The sequence below is a fragment of the Empidonax traillii genome, unplaced genomic scaffold (genome assembly GCF_003031625.1).
Source record: "Empidonax traillii isolate 1590-97213 ecotype Southwest subspecies unplaced genomic scaffold, ASM303162v1 scaffold83:size2986645, whole genome shotgun sequence".
NCBI classification, from domain to species: Eukaryota; Metazoa; Chordata; class Aves; order Passeriformes; family Tyrannidae; genus Empidonax; species Empidonax traillii.
In genome coordinates this window covers 125,011-152,495 of record NW_020955276.1, presented here as the reverse complement: position 1 = coordinate 152,495, position 27,485 = coordinate 125,011, and the positions used below count along the sequence as shown (strand labels likewise).

Here is a 27,485-nt window from a genome sequence, read left to right as displayed (position 1 = left end):
CGGGACCCGGGGAAAGCTCCTCCCCGAAGCGTCTCTTGCCCGCTTCACTCGCCCTTTCGGGCACACCGGCGTCACGTGTGTGGAGTCTGCTGCTCTCCAGGGCACCATGGGGTTCCTCTTCTCGAAGGCCTTGAACGACAGCCTGAAAGGGCAGCAGGAGTTTATGCGGCTGCAGGTAAGAGAGAGGCCGGCGGCGCCGCGGGGGAAGGTCGGGAAGATCAGCGCGGCTCGCTGCCTGGGCAGAGCTGGGCTTGCAGATTCGCCGGCTGAGCTGTGCCCTCCTGGCAGGGTTCAAGGTGCTCCAGCTGCGTGCTCCCCCAGCTCCAGTGTGGTTACCTGGTGCAGCAGGTTTAGGAGTGTAAAGCACCTGTGTTCTGGATCAAACAACTTCCTCAGCAGCCTGTGTTAACAAATTGTAGAAGTGGAAACTGTCCTTATGGTAGCCAGATCCTAAAATCACAGTTTTAGAAACCTACTTTGATAAGTTCACTTATATTGAAATTGTGCTTACATTGAAGCACAGCTGGGCTAGTCGGTTTTAAGTAATGTGTATATGTTAAAGTGAATCAGTAACAATGTGGTTACAATCACATAGGTACTATACTCTTAAAATACATATTGCAAATCTTCCACTACAAAACAAGTCTTTTAAACACTTTTTTCTTTAAGTTCAGTTGGGTAACTGTAACTTCGTTGTTCTAGAAGCCTCACACTAAGTGGGGCAAAGGGAATGTTTTATTCCCTTTCATAAAATAATAAAATGTCATCAGAGAAGAAGAAAGTCCAGTTTGACTAAGGTTAAGCAAGTTGCACTGACTAGTTATAGCTTTCTGATTGGTTCGGAGATATCTTGTGATTTGTAACTTATCTGTAACATTTATATACTAAATGCTGGAATGCAGTTTGAAGGATTTAGCTCGAATTTGTCCCTTTAGTGATGAGTGAACTTTCAATTTATTAAATTGTCACTAGATGGCATGTTCTAGTTTTCAAAGCACTGTGCAGATAGTAGGTTTTGTGGGATCACATGTAAACTGAACTCTGGAGGTGAGCCTGGAAATGTCTAAGAAGAAGAAAGATAGCATAAGGAAAGACTATATAATAAAATTCCTGGATAGCTTTTCACTATTAAAAGAAAAGAAACTTTCTGCAAGTTTTGTAGACATCACTTTCTGTCTGTGCTATATGTTTCTCAGATGCAACCACAAATTTGTGAACAAATATTCTTATTTTTTTTCCCCCATGCACAGAAGTGCTCCTCCTGTCCCCAGAGTTTTTGGAAATCCAAATGACATGAAGGTTTTCAGTTTGACAAATTTATAATGAAGTTAAAGTGGAGGCTTCTCTGTTGTGCAGAAAGAAAGAGCTGAGAAAGAGCTTGGATTCAGGCTAGCATTTGTAGCCTGCTGCAGACTTTGAATGGCAGTCTTTAGCTTTGAGGGCAGTTACAAAAAATCCCTTTCATAATTGCATATGAAATTCTTGCAAGTTGCTGTTCAGGAACTTTCCCTGCGTTGTATTTCTTCTTTTTGACAATAGTTATAGTCAACATAGTACATTTCTTTTTAACATTACAAACACCTGATCATATCTTACTCCTACTATATTTGCAAAAATACCTGCCATGTTAGAAACCCCCCATCTTTTAAAAATGCAAAATGTGCCCAGTTATGTCAGGTGTAAAAGATGCAGTGGGGGCAAGGGCATGACTAAATTTTAATCTGTACAGTGCCGTGACCTTCTACCATGATTTTGCTTCTTATCACTCTAACGTTACATATAGAGTATAAAATGTTGGTTTAGTATTTTTTAGATTATTTGAAGACAATGTATTTGTGTTATGCACTAATCAAACTTCAGCTGGTCTCAGCACAACAAGATCTTTAGCAAGCATTAAAGCATGTGAAGTCAGTCAATTTCCTATTAAGAAAACTCCCCGCTGGTCAAGGAATATCACTGTCCACAAATATTTATTTAAAAGTTATATTTAAAGAGTTCTAATCCATACTGAGGAAAGAATAATTAGCCACAAACATTCCTGCATTCCTAGTTGCCAGCTTCAAATATATATCCTTTTTCAGGTTACCTTTTACATCTTAAAATGGCTTTCTTAGTAAATAGTCACTGAAATAGCTTTCTCAAGGTATACATTTGGAATGTTTAAAAAAATGTCAAGGAATAAAAGTCTAACCAGAATAGGAAGCACAGGACACAGCACATTGACAAAAGAACTACATGAAATTTCTGCATTTGTGTTAAGAACATCCATGGGGCTCATGAAATAAACTAGAGCTTATTTGCAGAGGGCAGGTCTTTTCACCTTGTCTGTTAATCAGCACACATCCTGCTTTTCTAGGGAAGTAACAAAATTTCACACTACCTACCAACCACTCAGGAAATCAAACACTGTCATTTTAAATGTTAGGGTTCGACTACAGAATTTAAAACTATAGAGAGATAGATACATAGATTGATAGATAGACAGATGAGAGAAAGAGAGAGAGAGAGATGGCTTCTTAGTGTTCTTTCAGAGTGGTCATGATCAAAATGTTGAAGGAATAGGATACAATTAGTACTCCAAAGCCAATTGATGAGGGTTGAGAAATCATCAAGATTATTTCTTCTAGAATGCCTTCCTTACTAACAGTGGTGGTATGACACTGCTCAGAAATGAACTAGTAAGTCTTTGGGTTGACCTGGAATAACACACAGCAGGTGCTGGTCGCACAGTCAGAATCTGTGAAGGCTTCTCCTGCTTCTTTTAGATGAGGACGAGTCATAAAATTACTATAAAGTGCTTGGAACACGATTTTTGGTCTTTCCCTTTCCGTGACAGAATGTTGGGGGTTTTTTAAGTAAAAAAAAAACAAATAGGTATACGCTCTCCTCTGAATAGAGAGAAGACACAGAGCTGTTTAGAGATTGACTCATACCCTGTGGAGGACTGTAACTTGGAAAGAGACTGTTGCAAAAACAGGAAGGCAATATCATGACAGAAGTCAGTAGACCCCTCCAAATCCCAAACCTTGGTGCATGCTAAAGCTCAGTCACTTTAGAGTCACTCTGATGTGTGCTGGACAGCCAAAACAGCTCGACTACTTCAGAATAAGAAAATTTTAAAAGATTTTTTGGAGTTGTGCATATTTTTTTTCTTTACACCCTTCTTAGGATAACTCTGAAAAGAAGGGATTGTGACCTTGTAAATTGTACCTTAATGTGTTTTTGGAAGAGTAATAAAAACTCAGCTGTTTGCCTTGATGTTGAAGGACTTGCTAGTTGTTTGTATTGTCTTGGTATAGCTCCAGAATGAAATAGCAGTCTGAGTCAATTGGAGACTGTTTATGGTAGAAGTTTGTTGAGGCTTCATTTTTATCATGAGCCTGCTCCTTAAAGCATAGCTTGCAAAATTCTTTCCAGACACTTAATATATCAGATCTACAGCTGAAGCCTAGTATATGGCCTTGCTAAGCACTTTCAGTGCAGCTGAATGGATTACAGGAGGTCTCTGCTCCAGGTCACAGAGCGGAGCTTCTCTAGTGCAAAGTTAGTAAGTTTTGCTTTATGTATTCCTGGAATCAAATTCCAAACATCCCCCTCTTCCTCCTTCTTCCCCCCACTTTATGTACTGAACATGATGTCATATGGTCTGGAATATCCTTTTGGTCAGTGTGCGTCACCTGTCCCAGCTGTGTCTTCTCCCATCATCCCATGCACCCTCAGCTTCCTCGCCAGCGTGGCAGTATGGAAAGCAGAAAAGGCCTTGGCTCTGTGCAAGTCCTGCTCAGCAATAACTGAAACACATCTATATTATCAACCCTGTGTTCAGCACAAGTCCAAAACACAGCCCCCTACCAGCCACTGTGACGAAAGTTAACTCTACCAGCGCATATTTAAAATCCATCATAACTTTTCCTGTAATATCTCTACATATTAGGTGTTTTTCACTGGAACTCCACAAATAATTGGTGATACTCTGAATCCTTGAATGACTAAACTTTTTACTCTTTTATACGTTACCTTGCAACATCATTAATAATGAAATCTGAATTGATGATTAGTTTATAGTTCTTTTTTTTTTTTTTTTAACATGAGATGACCAAAATGGGAAGTCAGTATCTGACTGATTTGTTTGTGGTATTTTTACATATAACATTCATTTAATCCTAAGGGATTAAATCCTTCTCTTGATGTTATCTAGCTATTGACGTTTCCTCCTAGATATGCTTGTGGGGAAATTGTAAAAAACAAACAAACAACAAACAAAACACACAAAAACAAAAACAAACAAAAACCCAACAAAACCCAAAACAAACAAACAAACAAAACCCAAAACAAAACCACAAACAGTGAGAAGAGAGAGAAACACTGATTTTGCTCAGATAATGGAAGAAAAAAGTATGTTGTATACATGCCTGGCTAGTGAAACGAAGTAAATAGAGCCCCTGGTGGTCTAGTGGTTAAGAACGCGGCGCTGTCACTGCAGACACCCGGGTTCGATTCCCGGTCGGGGCCCCTCCCCGGGCAGATGGAGCTCGCTAGCCCTGTAAGGCAATCCATCTACATCCTGAGGACCTCGCTGCCACCGTCCAAGCGTGCTTGGCCCCGGCAGATGAACCTTAGAATTAAAGGGTGGGCTCAGCTCCACGCACACTGTGTCTCACCTAAAAAATCCAGTGCGCAGGCTGGGAGGTGGAAAGACCTTCCCCGGTTCTTCATTCGCGAAGACTGGCCATTAAATAGGGCAAGTCAGCTCAAAAAAGTGACAGACTAAGCCACATGGAAAAGAATAATTCCTAGCTTTGCTGAATTGCCAAATGGGATACCAAACAAGTTCTAAACAATTAACTTCTTTCTTCAATAATTTAGGACACAAGACATTGTGTCCTAAAGTATTACAGAGAATTTTACTCTGCTTTTGAAAAAAAAAGCCCCAAAACCAAGAAAAACAGAAAATTAAAACCCTTTGTGTTTTCTAAAAAAACCCCAAACCAAACCAACAAACAAACCAAAACAACACAAAAAAACATTCTGCCATCCTAAAAAACATTATTCCTACTACAGCAGCACAGTAGGAGCCTTTTACTGTTGTTGCAGATGTTAAGTAAACAGGTCTAGACCTGGTCCTTGCAAAAGCTTTTATGAGATAATGTGCTGGGAGTTTCTGCAACAGTGATGGTTCTGGAGGAAGGAGCCTGTACGTGCTCAGACATACATGTACACTGCCTGAGAAACCAGCAGGAACAAAAAGAGCTGTTTCTGGTCACGAAACTGCAACATCATGGGAATGACAGGTGTGATAGGACAGCTCATGCAACTGGAAATCTATAATGGAGAGATACAAGCTCCTCAGGAAAGACAGGTAGGAAAGGCAAGTAGTAGGGATACACATGATGTGAAGGTGTAGCTTGTGGTTTAAAGTCAAAGAAGAAGCCACAAAACATGACACTGTAGTAGGAGCATGCTGCAGATTGCTGATTGGAGTGATGAGGTATATGAAGCCTTTAAACAACTGCAGAAAGCCTCTGGATTACTGACTGGTTCTCATGAGACTGTAGGCTCCCTCACACCTGCTGGAAGTGCCATAAATAGAACATAAGCAATTGAGTATATTTCTGCAAAAGGTTAGGCAATAACTGTTTGATACAGGTAGGTACTAGATAGGCCATCCAGGGCTTATGCACAGTGGAATTTATTCCTTAAAAATAGGGAAGAACTGATTTGAGGATGTAATATCAAAGGCAGACTTGGTTGTAGCAAGATCAGTTGCAGCTGCTGGACACTGGGAGAGTAGATTTCATCTTATTCAGGGAACTGGTAGGTGAGATGACATAGGAGTCAGCTCTGCAAGGTAAAGCAGTTTAGGAAAGCTGACATGACACATCAGTGTCAGCTGAGTGACCCTGGCAACAATACAGGCTGGGAGCTGACAACTGGGGAGCAATTCTGTAGAGCTAAAGGGGACACTGGAAGACAGCAACCAGAGCATAAGTCAGCACTGTTCTCTGATGGAAGAGAAAGTCAAAAGGACCAATATATGCTTTATAAGCAGTAATGAAACCAGTAGGTTGGCAAAAATTCGCTGCTTTGCTAAATGCATTTAAATACTGCATCCAGGTTTCCCCTCTCCTTCTCCTCCCACAGTGCAAGAAAAATATAGATGAAAAAGAGCACCTTTGCAGCAGATCATCAAGATGGTCAGGGACTGCAGCACTTCTTGAAAGGAGGTCAAGGGATCTGTACTTTCTTAGTCTGGAGAAAAAATGCCTTCTGGTGTGCAGAATCAAACATCAGCCCCTCAGCAGCTATGAGCTGTAGGTTATCAAGGAAGCAGAGCCAGGGTGTTCCCTGTGGTGGATTGCAGGAGGCCAAGAGATAATGAAGCAGGATAGGGGGAGCAATTCAGCCTGAACATAAGGAGGAATCTTTCCCTCTGCAAGGACAATCCAGCAGTGGCCCAGTGGAGCCTCTATCCTTGGAGGATTTCAGGATCTCACAGGATAAAGCCCCCAGCAGCCTGGTCTGATCTCATAGCTGACCCTGTTCTGAGCAGGACCTACCTGCTGAGGTTCAACCCAAGTTATTTTATGATGCTCTGACCCCCATAGAAGCAGGCACAGCCCACTGGATTTTGTGGATCCTATGAGGTAGTATTTCCTCGCATCTGTTTCTTCACAGACTAAGGATTACGAAGAATTACTTCTTGTTGTCTGTGCTCCTGCTGAGCACCACACATGCAGCAGTGTCTGTTGAAACAAGGTGTTTCCTGGTGTGACCTGGTGTTACCAAGGTGTGACCTGGTCTAACAGTGGCCAGATAGACTTTAGGTATGTGTGAGTGATAATGGTACAGAAGTAAAGTCACAGGGAAGGGAATTGATAAATAAAGCCTCAGTGTGCCCTGCACGTTGAATTGCAAAACCAAAGCAAAAGTCTTGTATGTGGAAAAAAATTTACCTGAAAAGAATTGTGCAATCTCCTGTATATTTTGAAAGTTTTGAAATATATATTGCTGTATTCACAGCAATTAAGTTTCTCTTTAAGTTTCTCCTAGACTGCTTAGCATTATGTATCCAGCATTAGCACATACATAAGTCAGGGAAAATCAGCAATTTCAGTACAAAGCTATAACCATTATTTGAGCAAAATTAGATGCAAAAGTCTTGCTTTAAGATTACAGCAGATTGGCTCCACCAGTCTTTCTGGGTCTGATCAGACTGATAAAAGTGGAAGACTGGAGGACTGAAATTCTTGAAAAATGTAAGTTTTATGAAAAAGTTATACAGAAGGAGTAAAAAAATCACTAAAAGTACTGGAAAGAAAAGAGACTGGTTAGTGCTTAGAGCATGTCATTATTTTCTGTGGCTAACAAGATTTTTTGTTGTTGTTTTGGAGTAGCAGTTAAGAGTGATTTCAAGGGGTTTTTTGTAGACTTTTGGGACTTTTTTTGTAGACTTTTGTTTTTTGGGTTCTTTTCGATCAAGAGGATTCCTTATCAGACAAAAGGATAATCTTCTCAGTGGGAAAGCATAATTGCTTTAAGGACTCGTAGATATTCCTCCAAATTAATCTTTGATGGGAGCTACTTAGCCTTTGAGAAAATAAACAGGCTAGGAAAATAATAAATTTCTGACAGATGTTGTATTTACCAATAATAAAAATGTTTTATTTTAACCTGTATGCAATATGAATGTCTGGATAGTCTCAATCCTGTTCTGTTGCCATCCTACTCTCTTCCTATTTTATTATGTCAGACTCTAAAGTGCATTCTTCTCCCCAGGTAATACTGGATAGCAGATCCAATATCAGGAAAAAGCTATACATCTGCTTTCACAGTAGTTAGTCTTTGAGAGTTTATAGACTTGTCCCCTGTATGCTCCCTGTGTGGGCATAGAAAAGTTTCTGTACTCCTTGGTGAAAAGAAAATTCAAGATCAAGTAAAGCTGAAAAAGTAAGGGGTTCTTTTTCTATTTTTGACAATGCAGTGTGAATACATTTTTTTTTCTTGAAAATCCATGCCAACTTTACCTTGTTTTTGAAATATTTTCCTTCCTTTTGAGTCCCAAACATGATCTAGGTTTATTTTGAGCCATGAGAAATCTACATTATCCTATTCTAATGAGGGCTAGATAGCTGTGTGAAAGACCCTCTGCAGTTCTGCAGTTCTGTACCTAAATGGATACTTTTATGCTTTCTTTCTTCCCCTCGCCCCCATGTGGTCTTTTTTTTTTTTTTTTTCTTTTTTCTTGCTTTGTTTAAGCAGCTTCTTTTGAAATTTTGGCAGTGTTGCAAATTAGTAAGAGGCATAAAAACTAGAGGCATTTTTTCCCTAAAAGTAAAAATTGTTGAGTAACTGGGCAGATAGTATAAAACATAGCTAGGGAAACTCAGTGCGATAATGCATAGTCTACCTTTTCAGAGATGAAAGATAAAATAGTAGTTTCTTCTGTAAGAAAAATTTTCTTTTGATCCAACAGTAATGCCAAAAATGTACTTGACTCTAGCAGAAAAAACATCTTACTTATTTAATCCAGATTATAAATCACAGGATTTCTACTTTTGAACATGACTTTAAAGTGTTCTGTGCTTTTATCTGTTCTCCAGCTCTTGCCTATGGAGAAAGGTGCATTTTACACTCTATGTACAAGCTATGACACAGATATTCACAAATCATCAGTTGAATATTTTCCATATCCACAAATGGCTCTAAAGCTCTCAGTTTCATAACAAAATGCTTTGAAATGTTATTTCATCATATATGTTCATGTGTAAACACTAATTTCATCAGGCTGTAGTTTGATGTTACAAAAGATGTGTGACAAAAGTATCAGTATCTGGAAAAAACTACCAAAAACTCACTGAAAATATGGATAAATACAACTTAATACCATATATTTTCTTTCCTTTACATTGTCAGTTCTTGGTTAGAGGCAAATTATATTGTATTCCTTTCTTGTCAGAATTGTATGGCCTTAAACGGTTTACATTGAATGGCAATTAATGAAAGTAACAAGGCAGTTTTCTCTTTTTCCAGCTTTACAACTTCAAACCAGCTCAAACACATGAGTAAATGTGATAGGTGTTTGGGTTTTTTTAGTAGAGAAAATTACTGTTTTCAGAAATTAACACTGATTTCCATGTGAATGGTATTATGTATCACATTATCAGTGAGACTTTTATGTAGCAAATATTACAAGATGTTTTAACTTCAGTTACACGGCTGTTTGTTACTGGTGTTTGCTTTTCATCTCAATATCTTTTTGAAAATTTACAAAAAGATTGTAACGTTTATATATGCCAAGTAAGAAATAACATTAAACCTTTCAGCAGGAATTTTAAGTTTGTTTCTTTTTAGAAAGTGTCTGATAGTCTACGTAACCTTTTAGTGGTGTTTGAAGTCCTTACTTCTTAAGGAACAGAAGTTTCTCTGCTAACATGTGATATACAGTAAAAGAGAAAGCTGAAGCATTTTTAAGCATTTGTTCAAATGAAAAATGAGATTACTTATTTAGCATAAAGTACATCAGTATTTATACCTGCATATTTAAGAAGATAAACATTTTTTATACAAATATGTACGCCTTCCTTAAGTTATTTTTTTTGTGATATTTGAATTGAATAATGAATTTTACTGTCCTTAGGATCTATTAATACATAATACTTTGCTGAAACTCCTTTACTACTACAAGTGCTGAGAATTTTGTGAGGGAGAAATGAAGAGAACCTGACTTATTTGTCAGACACTCAGTGATCTCTTCTGACTTCCTCTTCTCAGTTAGTTTTAAACTGGAAAAGAATTTGTATTTGAGGTAAGGGTTTTATATGCATAATTCTTAAAAATGTAAAGATGAATGTATTAAGAATATTAAGAATTCTTAATATTATGAATGTAAAGATGCTGTTAAAAGATAGATCAGTGGGAGTTTTATGATAAACTAGACATTGGACCACGTTCTTTTTAGTAATTCAGCTTAAAGACAAATGCAAAATGTTAATGGAAACTGGACAAGATGAAAAAAAAACTTTTGAAAAACAAAAACATTACTGTCCATTTGATACCTGCTAGACTCCATCTTAGTACTCCATCTTAAACAGGGAAAAGGAATTAACCAGAGAATATGCTGAGTTGGAAGGGACTCATCAGGATCATCAAGTCTAGTTCCTGGCCTTGTGCCTCATAAGCCTATCATTTGTTCTTGGTGGGGACTTGGTATCTTACATTTGTCCCGGCCCTCTGTCTTAGGATGCCTTTTGAGTAATGAGCTAAAGTTAGGAATGGAAAATAGACTATATGAAAATATTAGTAAGGGCAGGGGGAGATGACCTCTTTTTTATTTAAACATGATTATATTAACAAATACAATTTCAGAATTCTGTTGCTTTTTCTTATTAAATTAAATTAACTCATTACTCAGTCAAAATAGTATTGATTGTTTACCAGTTCATCTTAAAATGAATCTTAAATGCTTGAAAGGCATATGTGTGCTATGTTTTGACCGTTGGCAGGAAGAATGGCTAATGTTAAGATGCCAAGGAGTTTCTGAACAAGAAAACTTTTTTCATGTTTTTTCACTTTAATTGACAAAACCAGAAAGTACTGACACAGTCTTCTGCACAGGCTGATTTCTGCAGAGTCCTTCCTGTGCCTAAGAAAAATTTTGTGTGATGACATTTTTTCTATTTACAGATTTGTCACCTTATCTTTGTTAGTAAAAGATCAACCACCTCCATGATGATACCTGAAAAATTCAATTTTTTTTAATGTCTTAGACACTGACTCATTTTCTGCAGGGTTTTGTAAGTCCCTAACCTTTTCCTCTCTAAAGTTTTCACTGAGATTTAGTCAAAAGGATTTTTTTAAAAGTTCTATGAAAATGAAAACAATTGTTCCCTTTCTTTCTTGTGAAGTAAAATGTAAGCAAGCTTTGCCTTTCCTGACTACTACCATCTTTTTCCCTTTGGGGAGGGAAACAACTAGATTTGTTTTCTATTGACAAGATACTAGTAGCTCTTACAAAATCTCTAATGCATTTGTCTTGAAGCATTACAAAAATTGTTTTGACCCTTAGGTGATCTGGGCTTAATTCGGGAAATAAATGCTCTCTGGTAACAATTCTATATCCTTATTAGTTTCTGTGCATCAAATGGAACAGGACAAGATGAATGCTATCTGTACTGAGGAAGATTAGAACCATCTATCTTGCAGGAAAAAAGCCAGTTTGGTTGGTGTTAGCTGAGATATTGTATATTCTGCCTGATCACTGTAAAGAAATAAATACAGTGGTTTACAAAGGGCAGCTTTTAATAGCTATTTCTAACACGCAATGACTGCCAGCAGAAGATGCAAAACAGACATGGTGCTGCACTAGTAGTGAGACAAATATTAATTCAATTTGTTCAATTGTAGCAGTCCTTTTCCTGGAGAATGTCTGTGACTAGTTCATATTGTTGTGAATGCAGCTTGCAACTTTTGTCTTGCTTGGAAGTGCACCCTCAGCTTATCCTGACATGTTTAATCTCAATTTGTTGGGGAAATTTAATTGATTGCAAAGGGGAAACATCTTCTGAAGCTCATAGTGTTACTCCTATAACACTATGAATTTTCCATAATTCCTTCCTTCTTAGTAGAGGAAAATCACCATTTCAGTCTTCTAGGAAGTCCACTGAAGTAAAAGTTGACCTTTTACTTGTTTTCTGTGAAATGCTGTTTCCTGAATGCTAAGATTAAAAAAAAAAAAAAATAATGGGAAAGAGGGGGAGCTCTGTATTGAGTAGAACTCATAAATGCCCAGGAGATATAATGGACAAGAAAACTTATACTTATTTTAATTCCATAATAAAAAATGGTATAAAGAGAGACACAGTAATTTTGCAAGTCAGAATCTGAAACAGAGAGGAAGAAATATTGTATTTGCAGGTTTTGTTGGTATTATAACAGCTTTTCATACCACAGTATAATTTTACAGCCATTTCTTGGGCTTTTCATTTTTTATGTAGTGCTATAAGTCCTTTTTTTTGTTTGTTTTTCAAAAAAACCCAGGTTTATGACGCAGATGAGGTATACAAGGAACATACCTAGAGGTATTACTGGGGGATGGAAATAACTGGGGCATGGAAATAAGTTGAACAGTTCTTATTCCATTATTAGTCAGGTTTCAAAATTACTTGGCGTTGTAATGTTAACTCACTTCTTGATCTATTTTACTATTTCTGCAGCACGGATAACTGTTTTTTACATAGCTGGCTGTCCAATGGCTTTGGTTTGTCTTTATAGAGCTTGAATAAAACTCTTGAGTATTCTGAACACTGTTAACAGTACCTTAAAACTTTACTTATTCTTGTAGATAACTTTATTAAATGCAGGAGGTGGACGTGCTTCTTCACTCTGCTGCATGGTTGTTGCTCAAAGGCTACACAGCAGAATCACAGGAATGCTTGGTTATTGCCAAGAAATGTTGTTCTCATGCTTTTGTCCATTGGATCGTTTTCACACCTCAAAATGTCACATGGATTTTGATAGGTGGTTTTGATATTATTTTCTTTTTATGTGGCATGTAATTCCAGTAAGCTATTGACAACAACAAAAATATAAAGGATTTGATGCTGATAAACACCAAGGTCACAGGTTTGATCCCCATATGGGCCATTCACTGAGGAGTTGGACTTGATCTTTGTGGTCCCTTCCAGCTCAGAATATTCTGTGATTCTGTGTGAATTTTTTGCAATGCTGTTTACATTCTAGCTTGTAGCTACTACTGTGAGACCTCTTTCTTTTTATGATAGCACTTTGCTTGTAAATAATTTGTAATCTGTCTTTGCAGGGAAGCTTTAAAAAATTAGTTTTCTTTTTAAGGAGTGTAGTTTCTTGCAGTGCTAATAATTTTAATTGCTCTGTGTACTTGATGGGAAAAATATTTGCGAATAAGCTTTGGAACAGCAGAGTAAAACATTTAAGTCTTATTTATTATAACTGTTTGATCTAGAGGCCCATTTCTTGACACGTGTGTGCATGCTGGTCATAGAACCAAGCAGACACTACATAATTATTACAGGTTATCATCTCTGTATTGCACTGTGGTGGCTTACAATGGAGGTGTAAACATAGGACCACTATTCTGTTTTCCATTTGTTTTTACCAAACAACCATTTGCAGCAGCTTCTGTTTCTGCCCATTGATTAGGAAGGATGACACCCGGGATAGGTCACATAACCCTTTAATCTCTTGTCTGACCATGAAACGCCAGGTGCATTGCTATTGCAAGGGGTTTGTGCAGTTATGTAACTCTACTACCTGCGCACCAACTTTCATGTGTGTTTTATAAGTGATTTGCTGATTTCTGTATGTGTGATTCTCACATTTTTGAAAACTTAACCCATATTTTTCATTGCAGCTCTGAGTGCTCAGAAGTTAGAAGTTAGTAGTTGTTTAAAGAACACTTTCAGAATCTCTGACCACTGAAAAACTGTAAGTGAAAATAATTTTCTACTATAGGCACAGTACCCATGCCCTGTAACAGATATGTTAGCCTATGACAAAATTAGTGATTCTTTTAACATGAATGTAAGGATATTCCAACAATTTCTTCAAGTTTCACTTTTCTTAGATTTAGAGACTGAGTTTTATACCTTAAGCAGTGATGGGGTTTAGCTGATCATTCCCTATAAAGTAGATAATTCCTTTCCTGTCTGAATATCTGTTTGCCAGGCTGTCAGTAAAATTATGTCCAAATGATGATGACATGAAATACCATTCTCTATATAGGTTACTGGCATGACTGCTCTCAAGGTTTGTCCTGCCCAGTGTTTTTGACAGGCTGGGGGAAGGAGCATTTCTCCCAGGAGATCCATTAAATATATAGGGTTGCAAATTGACAACGACTTGTTACTATGTCTTTGTCCCTCTATATACATCTCAACTTGTACAAAATACATCAGAGAAGTTGTATTTAATATACATGAGCAATGAAGAAGAGAGCATTTTGCACTGGCTCTGCTTTCCCTTTCTGCTGAACCTTTGTACACTACCTTGCATCCCATTTGAGAGTCCAAAACCAAAGTAGTATTTCTACCTACAGCATCTGAACGTGAAATAGAAAGGCAGAAAGAAAGAGAGAAAACAAGCTAAGTGTCTAAAGTATGAGAAATTTCCAGTCTATCTACGAGTGAATATGTGGCCTGTAGTTCAGAGAGGACTGGATTTTTTTTTTTTCAAGTTGTCAAAGTTGATTAAATTGTTTCAGATGAGAATTTTCTCCCACTGAATTTTAATCAATGAAATGATGATATAAATGCTCTTTTATGTGGTTTGACATCATTGTGGCAGTCTGAATAATAGAAATGATAAGCATGGTTACCACTGACTAGTTTATTAGCATTATCAGTTTCACAGTAACTGACCTTTTCCCTCTCCGCCTCACTTCTCTTCATCTGTCATGATTCATTTTGTAGCATCGATTTCCTTTTACTGTAACAGTTTGTATGTGGCAGACTTCAAATCCCAGTTTTCTCAGCCTCACAGTTTCTCACACAGTGTTGAGAAACTTCTAGCTGTATTTAAAGAAAAATGGGAAAGTTATTTCTAATTGGGTCCTCCTGAGAGTGTTAAAAATATAAAATGTAACTTACTACTAATAACCATTTTATTTTGAAGTACTAAACTTAAATTTTAAAATTATGTGATCAATATTTTTTACCAAATTTTAAGTTGCTACTGTCACTTAAAATCTGTTTCTTATGAAATTGTTATGGAATTCAACTTGCAGAATTTTACATAAATTCTTTTTTTTTTGTTATTATTATATTAACTGTGCCTCTAAAACATGGTTTGATTTTTATAGGACATGATTTCTTAACAGTAATAGAAAAGCGTGCTTGGGTGTGTAACCATGCATTCACATCTCAGTTTCAGTTCCCTTTTGCTATGCACAGCAACCTGGGTGGGAAAGCTACAGCATCTCTTCCTCCTGTGGTAAATCTGCACTTCAGACCCTTTATAGTTTTTATACAATCATAGTCATGTAAATCATCCCTACTGAGGTTTTTATGGCTGTATAGATGGGAGGTTCCCTAAGATATGGCACTTGGGTGGTGAACTGTGTTTCATATGTATGATGTACACCTCTGGCTTGTTTCCTAAATAATCAACTTTTCCCATCAGTAAGATTATTCTAAATAAACTATAGCACACTTCTACTAAGTCTGAAAGACATACTTTTTTGGGTCTTATTACCTATAAAGTTCTACATGTTACATTGTGGTTTGCAGTTTAAATTAATACTTTTTAATTCTTAATTCTTCACTGCCAAAATGGGAAAAGAAGTAATCTTAAACATCATTGTAAAGTAAGTCCTAAGGGAGTAGGACTTGGTCTTTATCATAAAATCTGCATGTTAATAGATCAAAAGTCTTTCACTATCCCAGTGGGACTGGCATTTTCAATAGAACACATGTGGAGGAAAATAAAACACAATTACTAAGAAATTAACAGCTGAAAATGGGATATTGATTTGAACTGCAGTCAAACATGATTTGGTTTTCTTTCATCTAATTTTGAATCATCTTTTGTGGTGGACTCCTGAGTCTTTCCCTGTATTAGATATGTTTTCAAATCCCAACTTGCTTAAGGTTAGCATAATCTTAATGCGATAGTTTTGCCTTAAGATCTACTGACAGTTGTTTGCCAGTGTAAGACCATCATGTCAGAGTATCTTGATTATTCAAAATTATCCAAGCTCAAGATGCTTCATTTAAGATTGGCGTGTTAAATGAATAAGCACAAGCATATCGCCTACGATTGTTCTGAATTTTTGAAAGACCGAGATACAGAGGAGTTGCCTGAGTGCCCGTGTAGGTGCTTAACTGTGACACTCAGGGCAACCAAGTTTCATTTAAATGCATATACACTTTTAGGGTAATTGCTCATAAACCTATTTAGGTCATCAGATGTCAGGTCTCAATATGCTAAAGCAGTCTTTGATGGCACAGGGTAGGCAGGTGCCCTGCCTTTTGTCTCCTCTGTCAGAGTATGGTCAGGTTTCTCCAAAATGGTTTTTCTACAGTTATTCCAGTAAGTTTAAATTGTGCGATGAAGGAGTATGTAACAGGACAACCCTGGCCATAACTGTTGCTCAGTTTTCCCTTTTACTTAAGGAGGGCTTTAAATCCAGTGAAGTCAGTGTGGAATTGCCTGGGAACACTTAGATTAGACTTCTTGGTTATGCAGATTCCCATTGCAATCCTAACAGCTACAGCATTATAGTGTTTTGTTTTGCAAGGTGAATGTGGGGTCTGGTTAACTTTGCCAAGTGACAAAACTGGTCTTGGAAATGGAAAACATGAATGAAGATTTTTCCAGAATAAAGGAGGACAGAACAAAGGGAGTTTCTGGCCTTTGAGAGAGGTAATCCTGGGTTTGACATAGGATTGCATAGGCTCAGAGAGATTTTGGAGCATTTTTGTGTATTGTTACTAGATTTTCTCCATAGAACTTATGAGTAAATAAAAATTGGTTTAAAAACAAACCTCTGCATCAGTATTATAGATTACTTGGCATCCCCAAACACATCTCAGGGCTTTCTTGATGCTACATTGAAAGTTTATGGACAAAATAGATATTGTAAACTCTTCATTGTAACATCACAAAACTTAACGAATAACAAGAATTAAATTGTTATAATTTAATGTAGATCTACTATATCTACTTTTTACTGCCTTCTGTGCATCAGAATTCCTCTGAAATCTTTGTTTCTTGGCTATGCCACATTTCTGTATGTACACACAGATTGCTCATCTCTAAGATTCATCAGTCTAAAACTTCCCTCCAACACATCTTTTTTTTTTCCTTGAAATTGATTTAAATACAGTAGTGTGTGTCATCTAGATAAGATTTTACATCCACATGAAAGAAGTTTGCTCAAAGGAAATGAATTATGATCATTTTTCTATGCATTTCATCCCACCACTTATTTTTGGATGGAGAAAGTTGAGGGTTGTTTCTCTCAAGTGAAAGAAAAAAGATCTGGTTAGAAAAGAGTATGAAAAAAATGTTTGGTTGTTTTTATGCAGCTGCTGTCTTTAATATACAAAGCAAGTTGTTTTCATTTATACTAGGTTATTTATATAAACTACTCGTAGATATGCATGAAAGTACACTTGGGCTTATGCAATTTGGTATGACAGTCTCCTACAGAAAAGCGTTTGTTAGACCTTGGTGTTTGTTTGACTTTAGTATCTGTGACTTATCTTTTTCTTTCAGGTTTTAAAGGTCTGTCCAAGTATAACATTTTTAAGGGGCTTTTTGTTTGTTTGTTTTTGTTTGTTTTGGGGGTTTGTTTGTTTGTTTGTGGTTGTGTGTTGATGTGTTTTGTTTCTAGAGAAATCATGTTAGGATCCTTTTGTTTACTATTAAGTTTAAACTTACAGCCTTCTTTTTATGCCGTGCTTACATTTTTCTAAACCCTGTGCATATTAAACTGTATGCTTTTCTTCTTCTCCATTGTTTCCTTTTATCAAGAGTCTTTTATTCATCAGCGTACCCTTGTCCCACTTCCTTACCATGTGCTTCTTCAAACTGAAGCTCATTTAGGGTAATACTTTGCATCTCGGAAGCCTAGGCTCCTTATCTGTGCTGACAGGCAAACAAAGGATCCCTTAATACTTTTCACACGTGTTCCAACTACACCTATAATCACACTGAAGAGGCAAATAGAGTCATTAAATTGATATTACATGTCATTATTTTATCTTACCATGTCAGCCCTCAGCAATTTGCCAGGCTTACGATATTGGGAACCAAAATGGGTCTAATTAATGGGCAATGTGCTTGTTTATTTTAGAATTTCCAAGTATCTTGTAGGTGACAAAATAAAATCCAATTATTTTGATATTTTATTAAGTGTCTTGTCAGCCATTATATAGTTACTTCTTATGAAAAAAAAAAAAAAAGACAGTCTGAAAATTATGGCTATCAGGAAGGTAAAGCCAGTTGATATTTTTTGTGAGAATAACAATTGCAATGTAAGTCTTGAGGAAAGAGAAACAGATGAAACAGTACTGTCAGACTACAGTGAATGCTGTTTTTCCTACTGTGTACAATTATATATAATTAGATATGTCCTTTTTACATTATGCTGTCTCAAAAATTAATTCTACCTATCTAGGTACTGAATGAACTTGTAAATAAGATAGCAAGACCAACATAGTCTGGAGAAATAATTAGTAACAATTTAAAAGATATTGTTCTGTTGGGGTAAATCAATAGTAATGGAGATGAATAAATGGGTGGAAACCTTAGGTAATTACAAATCCTTTAAATTATTCTTGAATTAGAAAGCAGAAAAAAAGAACATATTTAATTACTTTTACAGATTCATTAGAAGAGAACTTTCTGAATTTGTTCTTTGTTCCTTCTTCCCTAGAATACACTTTTTTAGGCAGCAAGTATTCTGTTTCCTGTACCTTGTTGGACTTCTCATGCAAGTTGGTTACCTAGGCTAGACACAGCAATCCAGATACTTTGTTTTTTTCCCCCCAAAGATGAGTTATAAACATTACTGTGAAGAACAGATTTCTTATTGTGTTAACTAGGTTCTCTCCTCTGATTTAAGATTGTTTATTTTTGTCACAGTTCTTGGTTTTGTATCACTTTAAGAAGGAAACACTATTGTTCTTTTTGGTGTTCTGTACAGTCAAGAGGAACTTTTAAGAGATTCTGAATTTACCTTTACTTAGTGGAAATGTATTGGTATGTTTAAATGGGGCATGTAATTGAAAAAAAAAATCAAATAATCTGCTTTTTTATTCTTGTGCATTGCAAAAAATTCTCTTTTTTGTTCTGGCCCCTCCCCGGGCAGATGGAGCTCGTTAGCCCTGTAAGGCAATCCATCTACGTCCTGAGGACCTCGCTGCCACCGTCCAAGCGTGCTTGGCCCCGGCAGGTGAACCTCAGGATTAAAGGGTGGGCTCAGTTCCGCGCACACTGTGTCTCACCTAAAAAATCCAATGCGCAGGCTGGAAGGTGGAAAGACCTTCCCCGGTTCTTCGTTTGCGAAGACTGGCCATTTACTTTACCATAGAAAGTTCTATTTTAACATGTGAATATACTGTCTAGGTTGTACTTTTTGCATTATTGTTTTTAGTTTTAGTTACAGAAGTATTTTCTCATGGACTTCTGACGTGTATTCCAGTATCTTTAGAAGATCTGATAGCTTCACAGTGTTTTTTCTATATCTGTAAACTGGGTGTTGCAGAAGAGTTATTATGCTTTATGATGCATCATGAGGAAGAGAAATCCTCAAAGGGCAAAGATGTGTCAAGATTGACTCTAAAGTTACTATCACCTAAATTAAAATTAAGCAGAATGAATTGGAAAGCAACTAGATAGTATTCTATGCGTCAGACTGGTAGTTTGCTTTTCCTTTTTTACTTTAAGAGGCATCAGAAAGATTTTGCATTAAAGCATTTGCTAATTGACCTAAATGCTTTCTTGGTATAAACTATGCTGAGTTGTTACTGAAGACGACCATTCTCAGTCAAAAGCTATGAATGACTGCCATCTCAGTTAGTGTTTTGGGTTTATAGGTGAGAGACTGACTCAGTCCTTAAAATTTTGTTTAACCTTTCTCCCATCTTTAGCTGGAAAGGCAACTGGTGCTGCAGAATCTGATGAGAGAGAGACAAATAGCCATGCAGATTGCTTCGACACGGGAATTTCTCAAATATTTTGGGACATTTTTTGGACTTTCTGCTGTAGTTTTAACAACTGGGTAAGAAGTTTATTTCCTAATGGAAAATATAAATATATTACATATGAATTTCTATATTGCTGGATTTTCCTTTTGCTACTACAACAAGTAGTTATTTTTATCCAGTAATTGTTCAGAAGTTGACCATATGAAAAAGGGCATCTGAATTCTGTCTGCTTCTGGATGTGTTGTGGTTATGTCTGTACTGAAGACTTATTTAAAAGCAGAGCCATGTGAGCTGACAATAAAATGATACATATGAAGTAGCAAAAGTTCAGTGAAAAGTAAAAGTTGTGCGTGGAAGAGGAGAGATTGCTCAAAAGCCATGCTATTTTCTTGTCTGTACTGTGATTTAATATACTATTAATGAGCAACAAATTCTCTATGTTTTTTAATGCAGTGATGTATCCTGAAGTCTACTTACTTAAATTTGAATCAACTGACCCAAGGGAAAAAACCCCCCGGCTAGTAAAGCTGTATTTCATAGGCAAGAACATGCCTTACAGTACTTTTGTTTGAAAATATGTTTTTCTTGTCGTGTAACATGATTAGAAGGAATGTAGGAAATATTTATGGCTTTTTTTACACAGTACAGATTAAATGCACTTTATGCATTATGCATTCTTTTTAGACTCTGATGCATTTAGAAGTGAGCACAGTTATCTACATTGTTACATGTTACATGTAGCTGGGTATATGCATTGTGCACATGCAAGTTATATGAGTTAGATAATCCTGTTTTTGTTAGGTATACTCAAAACACACTTTAAGCATTTTTTGAAATATCCTTGGGTTGAGCAAGAAGGCAACCAGAAGACAAATGCTTCCGAGGAAATTAAGGCTTGTTCTTTAATTAGAGATTGTAGGAGGATACAAAAGTCCCAGACAGCCAAGGTAAACCTAAACTAACAGTGCTGATATGCTGAATATCCAAAATAATATTTTTCTTTTTTTTTTTTCTTAAACACAGAGCAATGAAAAAGAAGAACCCAGCATTTTTAATGCCAATACTTCCATTAAGCTTTGTTTTTACCTATAATTGTGATATGGGATATGGGACAATGTTGCAAAGGATCAAAGGTATGTAAGTATGTCCTGTTCACACACAGAACCGAGCTTCAGATAACCTGCTAAGTTTTTTTAAAATGACTGGGAGAAAACTTGCAATAGATTTTTTTTTTTGACAAAACTCTTATCTCTCATTTTTTTCTCTTCCCTATTAAAATCAGATGTTTTCCTAGTCAAAAAGACACTCTACTTTTGCAGCCTTTCCCTTCAGTTAAGACTGTTTTCTCCTCTTGTTTCAAAAAAATTGAATTCTAAGGCTATAAATACAGCTGAAGTAAACATTGCATAATTGGGAGAAATGACAGATCTAGTCATTTCCTTCTGTATTCCACTCTGATGCTGCTGTTTTGGCAAGAGTTAAGGATGATAAGAATAGATAAAGGGATACAGACAGGAATCATGTCCTTACACCTTCATGACCAAACTCAGTTATCAGCTGATCATCTTTTTGCAATGCCCTGCCAAGATTAAGAAAGGTGAGTCCAGAAAGTGGGATCTTGCCTCATGGTTGCCACTGGTGTATCTGATTTAGTGATGGGTGTTGAGGATTACAGAGGTGCATTTATATTAACTCTCATTTGTAGTGAAGGAGACGTGCTCAGTGAGTGTTCATTGTAAGTGAAGACAGCACAGGGCTGTGGCTTGTCACCTTCACAAATCATCTTAGTTGGCTTGATTTTCTTATCTGCTACTGACACAAGTATACTAAAACAAAATAAAAATCTGTTTCAGCTCTTGGTCTTTAGCCTTCAGATCTAACAGCTAGGTTTCCTAACTCTGGATGCTTCATTGAAAATAATGGTCAGTTAATTAGACAAAATCTGTGGTAGTTCCTTCTTCATACAGGTGCAAATATATTTAGGTGATGCAGGAGTGTATATCTGTGAACATTTCCTCAACCCCACTAAATAAATTTCTTTGGATTTTAATACAGAGACGCAGCTAAGCACAGGGAGAAAACATTGGTTGGTTCTTGGAAATCAGTGTTGAAAAGGAGAGTAATACACACTGTGCAAAAAGAGCACTGGGAATTTAGGATTTTTATGTAATGTGTTTACCGTGTACCATGTGGTACATATATAGGTTGAAGAGGGGCAATGTGGTATCCTGTTGCTTTCCAGATAGGAAAAGTTGTCTTCACCACTTCAGATCCATTAGGGGAACTTTAGCAGTATGCAAGGCTTGTGAAAAGGTTTTGGAGAAAAGCTATGGAGCCGAATGGAGAATAAGCTAAAATTAAATATGCCAAACTAACTATGTGTTTTTCAGGAAGATTTTTTTTTGTCCCAAAAGAATTATGGTAGATCTACTGTAAACTCATGAAAGCATTTGGTGTGGTATCACATGAAGATTAAGTTACTGTGAGGGACATGGAAATTAGTAGACAGGTAAGCACTGGACTAAAAAGATGTCAAAGGTTTGTATAAAAAGGAAGATTAGTCTTTAGCAGGAGTATTAACAATAATCCTCAAGATTTTGTTTTTTCTTTGAAATTATGAGTACATTATACTAATCAAATCTATGGGTGACAAACTTGATTAGTATCATCAACAGAGAAGAAATAAACTGTAGTGCAAGAAGAACTGAATGGCCTGAAGAAATAAGACAATAAAATAGGATTCCATTTGATAAGGTCAGAAAGAAGCTAGAAACCATTAGGGATTTCTACCATCAGTGCTTACCAACAGGAAATGAAAAAAAAAAAATTATTAAAAAACTTGGATGCATTAAAAGATCACAGAATGACTATGAACCAGTTGTGTTGTGAAACTGAGAGCTGAGCAAAGTCTAGAAACATCAGGTGAGGTTTCCTAGTATCACAGTATGGTTCAGGTTGGAAGGAACCTCTGGAAGTTGTCTGTTCAAACCCTCCTACTCAGGCAGGATCATCTACAACCAATTGCCGAGGAAAATGTCCAAAAGGCTTTTAATACCACCAGGGATGGATATTCCACCACCTTACTATAAGTAGAGCACAGATGAGAAAGTATTGATGCAGGAAAATAATGCCTTCTGTGGACATTTATATGTAATTTGGATCACCCCTATAAAAAGAATGTGGAATTATACTGAAGAACTGAAATTAGGGAATGCAAAGCTACTTTGCAAGAGAAAACAAAGTGATTGTTTTATTTAGCCTTGTAAAGAGGCATGGGAGATTTGGGTCTACAGATCCTACTTACAAGATAGAATAAAGGAAAGTAAGAGAAGGAAATAAACTAATTACCAATATCAACAGTAGAATAAAAGGAAGTGGACTAGCCTGAATGAATCTTGTCTGGAAATCAGGAGTTCATTTGTATTTTAAGATTAAAATTATGTAGTTGAAGAGAAGGTTTTATGTCAGAATTGACCTGCAGCTGCAATCCTCGCTCTCAAAATTCAGCTGATCCCTTTGTCCACTCTTATAGATTCTAAACCACTTCTCTGCTTATCTGTCTGTTCTCTTTGTGTATGCCATGCTTCATTTTTCTGGTGTAACAATGAATGTATTCTCTTTGTTGTTCCTTCTCTAACTGGTATCTTTCCTCCAGGGTATGCCTATCTTCAGCCTCAGCCAATTCCTTCTCCTAAGCTAATCTACAATTAGTTCTGTTCTGCACAGTGAACTTTGTATTTGAACCACCTTGATCACATAGGTCTGTATCTGCTGTCCTTCGTCCGTTGGAATCATTTTATACCCCTGGAGGGTTTCGCTGTTTTTCTTTCACCAGGCATTTTGTATCTGATATTCCTTAGAGTTAATTTTTTCTTCTGTCTCTAGCCTACATGTCCAAACATTTATCTCATGACTGGATTATTCTTCCACATTGAAATCAAAGCGGTATTTTTTCCCGCTTTATAGCTTGGGCTAATTAAAGCCCGAAACCTGAGGACATAAGGGGAAACACTTGAGTTCTGCTTGTGCTGTGCAAAAAGCCCCAAGTGTGCCAGGGCCATATATCAGAATCTTTGGGGGATGACAGGGTTACAGAACAGCCCCTAGATGCATTATCTTTTCTGAATGTCTGAGGACACAACACAGACAGTCACAAACCTGCTATCTGTGTTCTTGGCCTTGCTGTTTTGCTTTTCCTCCCAGTCCAGGCACATACTGCTGGTGTTTTTCAGACAAATGATTAGAGGAATTATATAGCCAGCATCGAAACAAACAGAACTTCTCCCCTAAACAGTAGAACTCTATCTACCTTCTCCAAGATTTCGATAGCTCTGTCCTCATATCCTGAGCTGTGTGAGAAGGATGGTGACTGGGCAATGTGCTCTAGTGGATGTGAGTGGCAAAGAGATTTGCTTATCTACATCTCTCTGTCACCTAAGATCTGTTGCTATTTCATAATCAGATGCTATATGCAACTGACTGACATTGTGTTATTACAAGTTGCTGGGAGTGGTAACCAGTGTTGGATATTACTGATGTGCAGAGGTCCCAGGCACTGCACTACTATCAAAGTTGCAGTTTGAAGATTTTGGCATTCAGACCTGTTTTGAAGAATGACCACAATCTTGACTGCATTGCAATATTCAGTCAGGCTTACTGAACATAAATACAGTTTCAAATTGCTGCTGTAAGAATCATCAAGCTAGGAGTTAAGCCATAGGTAAACAAGATTGTTGGCATTGTACCAAATGGCATCAGGCAAAACAAAAGCATTCTTTGCATTTATCTTCATAATTTCTTACAATCGGAACACCACAACCTACGTGTGATGTTCAGTCTGTATCTTTGTTTTTTGGATTCTCTGTCCTAGATGTTTTCATTCCAGCCTTACTGAGAGCATTCTGCACCCTACAAACTTTCCCTTGCTATGGTGTTAAGACTGCAGGTTTAGGTAGCTGTCTTAGCAAATCTTTTTGTGAGCAGTTGCTTTGATCAGTGCTTCTGCAAGTCCTGTGCTGCCCACTTTCTGGCTGTAACCTGATGTCTTTTAGCCTAGGCCTGAGACAAAAAGAAAAGCTGTGCCCAAATACTGCACACCTACAATACTGTACAGATTTACTTGTTAAAGCTTACATATGCCTTTTTATACATGTCTGATTCACCCTCTTCTCACACTCCTAATTATCCCACCTGTGCAGAATGCCTTAGAGAAAACCTTACTGTTATACTGACATCAGTTTGTTTTGTTTGTAAAATGTATAGCTGTGATCTGCTCAGTTGTTATTCTGATCCAAACAAGAATAGCTAAATCAGTTTCTTAACTTTTTTTCCTCCTTTGCTTTTTCACTGTAAGATTGACAAAATTTACTCAACATTTTTTGGTTTTGTTTGTTTTGGGTTTTTTTCAGGTGAAGCAGAGAACATACTTGACACACAGAGTACTTTGTTAGAATTGCCAAAAGGACCTCTCACTTTTGAAGATCTGGAGAAAATCAGATCTCAGACCAAGTTCTTCAGAGAAAAATAAGAAGATGGTATTAAAGTTGCATATCTGAAATGTGATTATAATATTGGATTTGGACACAAATGAATAACTAAAAAAATTGAGAAAATTATGAGTTTTATACAATGAAAATTTAATTCATTTTTTTAAAATCAGTACTTTCTAGAACAATGGTTTTAATATTATATCAAAATATCCATTATTGCTGTAATATATTTTTCTTGTTTATAATGAAATATTGAATTTCCATTGTCTGTTCAGAGTCTGAAAATAACTTTCACCTCTAGCAAAAATGTCTGGTACTGACCAAACTCAGTATCATCAATAAAGATACGTTAATTGGTAGTTATAAATTTTTATAAATATGGTCATAATTTTCAAATACATTTCAAGATGCACAGCTCAATTTGAAGTCAGAACAGTCAATTTCTTTGAAAAATATGACATTTTTTATTAGCTGTTCTTTAGGCAGTAAACTCACCATCTTTGCTTCAAATTCTGGAATAAACAGCTTTTATCAGAAGCAGATTCATAAGTAAACATGTCACTTGCTAACTGTGTGTTTTAGGGGAAACTGTGTTAAAAGTACGAGCAGAGACAGTTTCTCAAAAAGAGAAAACAAATTATGTAGTTATTTCCTGAATCTTTTTCATGCTTGTTTGACATTCTGAAACTCAGGATAATTTGTTTACATGAAATCAGAGTTTCACTACTAAGATGAATATTAACTTAGGCTAACAGCAAGCAAAATTATTAATGTATGGTTTTGTAATGAGTCGATCCAAGTGGCCTTACAACTACTGAAAAACTGCGGGATTTTTTGCATGCCTTTACTTTAGCATAGTATATACTAAGAATATAATTTTAGTGTATTTTAATGTTCTAATGTCACACTTGGAAAAAATACATCTTCCTGCATCGCAAATCTTGTTTAAAAGCAGATGATTTTGTGTTTTGGATGGAAATTCTTCTTTAGTCTAATTGTGGAATGAAAAACAAATGCTCGAAAAGCATCCAATAATGAATTAAGCCTAAATCTGTACTGACACGTCGTTGACTTAAAAATTAAACTCCAGCTAGAGATAATACCCCAAATGTGATTTTGAAGACTACTTGACTAAAATTACAGTATTTTTATAATAAGACAGGTAAATATATAACAAAACGAAAGCTTCTCAATGTAGAATTTAATAGCACAGTTTCTGTGGCTGTGTAAATTTGATTTCTGAAAGTGCATTCACTTCTGCATTCAGTCACTTCTGTAATTGGTTCAGTCATTTGCATGTTAACAACATACAATCTGTAACAGATTTCAAATGTGATATGTTTTAATGTGCAGTAGAATAAAACAGGTTATAATGTGTTGTTTGGTTATAAGAGCTTGGTCTACACTTCAGCTGTTCAAGACTGAAGGCAGTGAAGCTGTCTAGGACAGTGTGCCTCAACTCAGCCTGGGTGCTACATATGTTTTGTGACCTCACAAAATACAACTGAGGGCTACTTCACATTTTTGCCTGTCTTATAACATAATCGCTCACCACTTGCTGCTGTATTATGTACTACTCGTAGAACATAAGCACTCTACTTACTTTGCTTTGAGTAATAGATCATTTGCTATGTTTCCTTCAAGTTCTGAAGTCCACCTCACTTTTAACTTTGAAGAGGTTGTAACAGTCTGTTATGTTTTGATCTCTGTCATCTATTGATACTCTTTCTTCCAAGAAAGAGTAAGCTTAAAACAATTAAACCATGTTGTTTTGGTATTTGTATGTCTCCATCTGTGCCTTTTAACTCACCTTTTAAATCTATGTAAGACATTTTCACAAGAGAGCAGTTTTAATAGCCCATACAACAGTTTACTTACAAATCCTAGAAAATTAGGAAATACCTTAATCATATCCACTGTGAATTAGGAATCAATATCGGTGTGTTTGTAACAGATTGCTGGCTATGGTGCTGGATTAAAAGGTGGTGTTAAATGAAGAAGGCTAAGCAAAATAATGGCCAAGGCAGCAGTTCTAGGATATAATGGGGTTACTATTTATTACTCCATCCTGGCCAAATTTGGTTTTTCTTTTTTTCTCCCAAAGTTTGAACTTATATCAATGGTGTTAGTTCATTGCAAGACTCCACACTAAAAAGTGACAGAAATGGGGCAAGTTTAATTCAGCATTACACAGTAAGTGAAAGTTATCAACTTTGTAAGGGAAAAAGTACAGGCTCTAAGCAGGCCAGTATAATGCAAACCCAAAAATGGATTTAAATGGGTTACATAGAATGTGCCAAAGATCATTAAG

General features: G+C 36.6%; 1 protein-coding gene across 2 annotated transcripts; it reads left to right on the top strand.

Moving 5' to 3' along the window:
• Positions 1-44: 44 nt before the first annotated feature.
• On the top strand, positions 45-26,549 carry PLGRKT (plasminogen receptor with a C-terminal lysine). 2 transcript variants are annotated; one of them, XM_027881036.1, is made up of 5 exons: positions 13,386-13,461; positions 19,629-19,759; positions 20,709-20,818; positions 24,556-24,636; positions 25,094-26,549. In XM_027881036.1, exons 2-5 carry the CDS (start codon positions 19,659-19,661, stop codon positions 25,210-25,212), a joined length of 411 nt encoding a protein of 136 aa, XP_027736837.1. In that variant the 5' UTR covers positions 13,386-13,461; positions 19,629-19,658; the 3' UTR covers positions 25,213-26,549. The 2 variants fall into 2 exon arrangements, with proteins under 2 accessions (XP_027736836.1, XP_027736837.1); XM_027881035.1 differs by lacking the exons at positions 13,386-13,461; positions 24,556-24,636 and adding an exon at positions 45-175.
• The last annotated feature ends 936 nt before the right edge of the window (positions 26,550-27,485 follow it).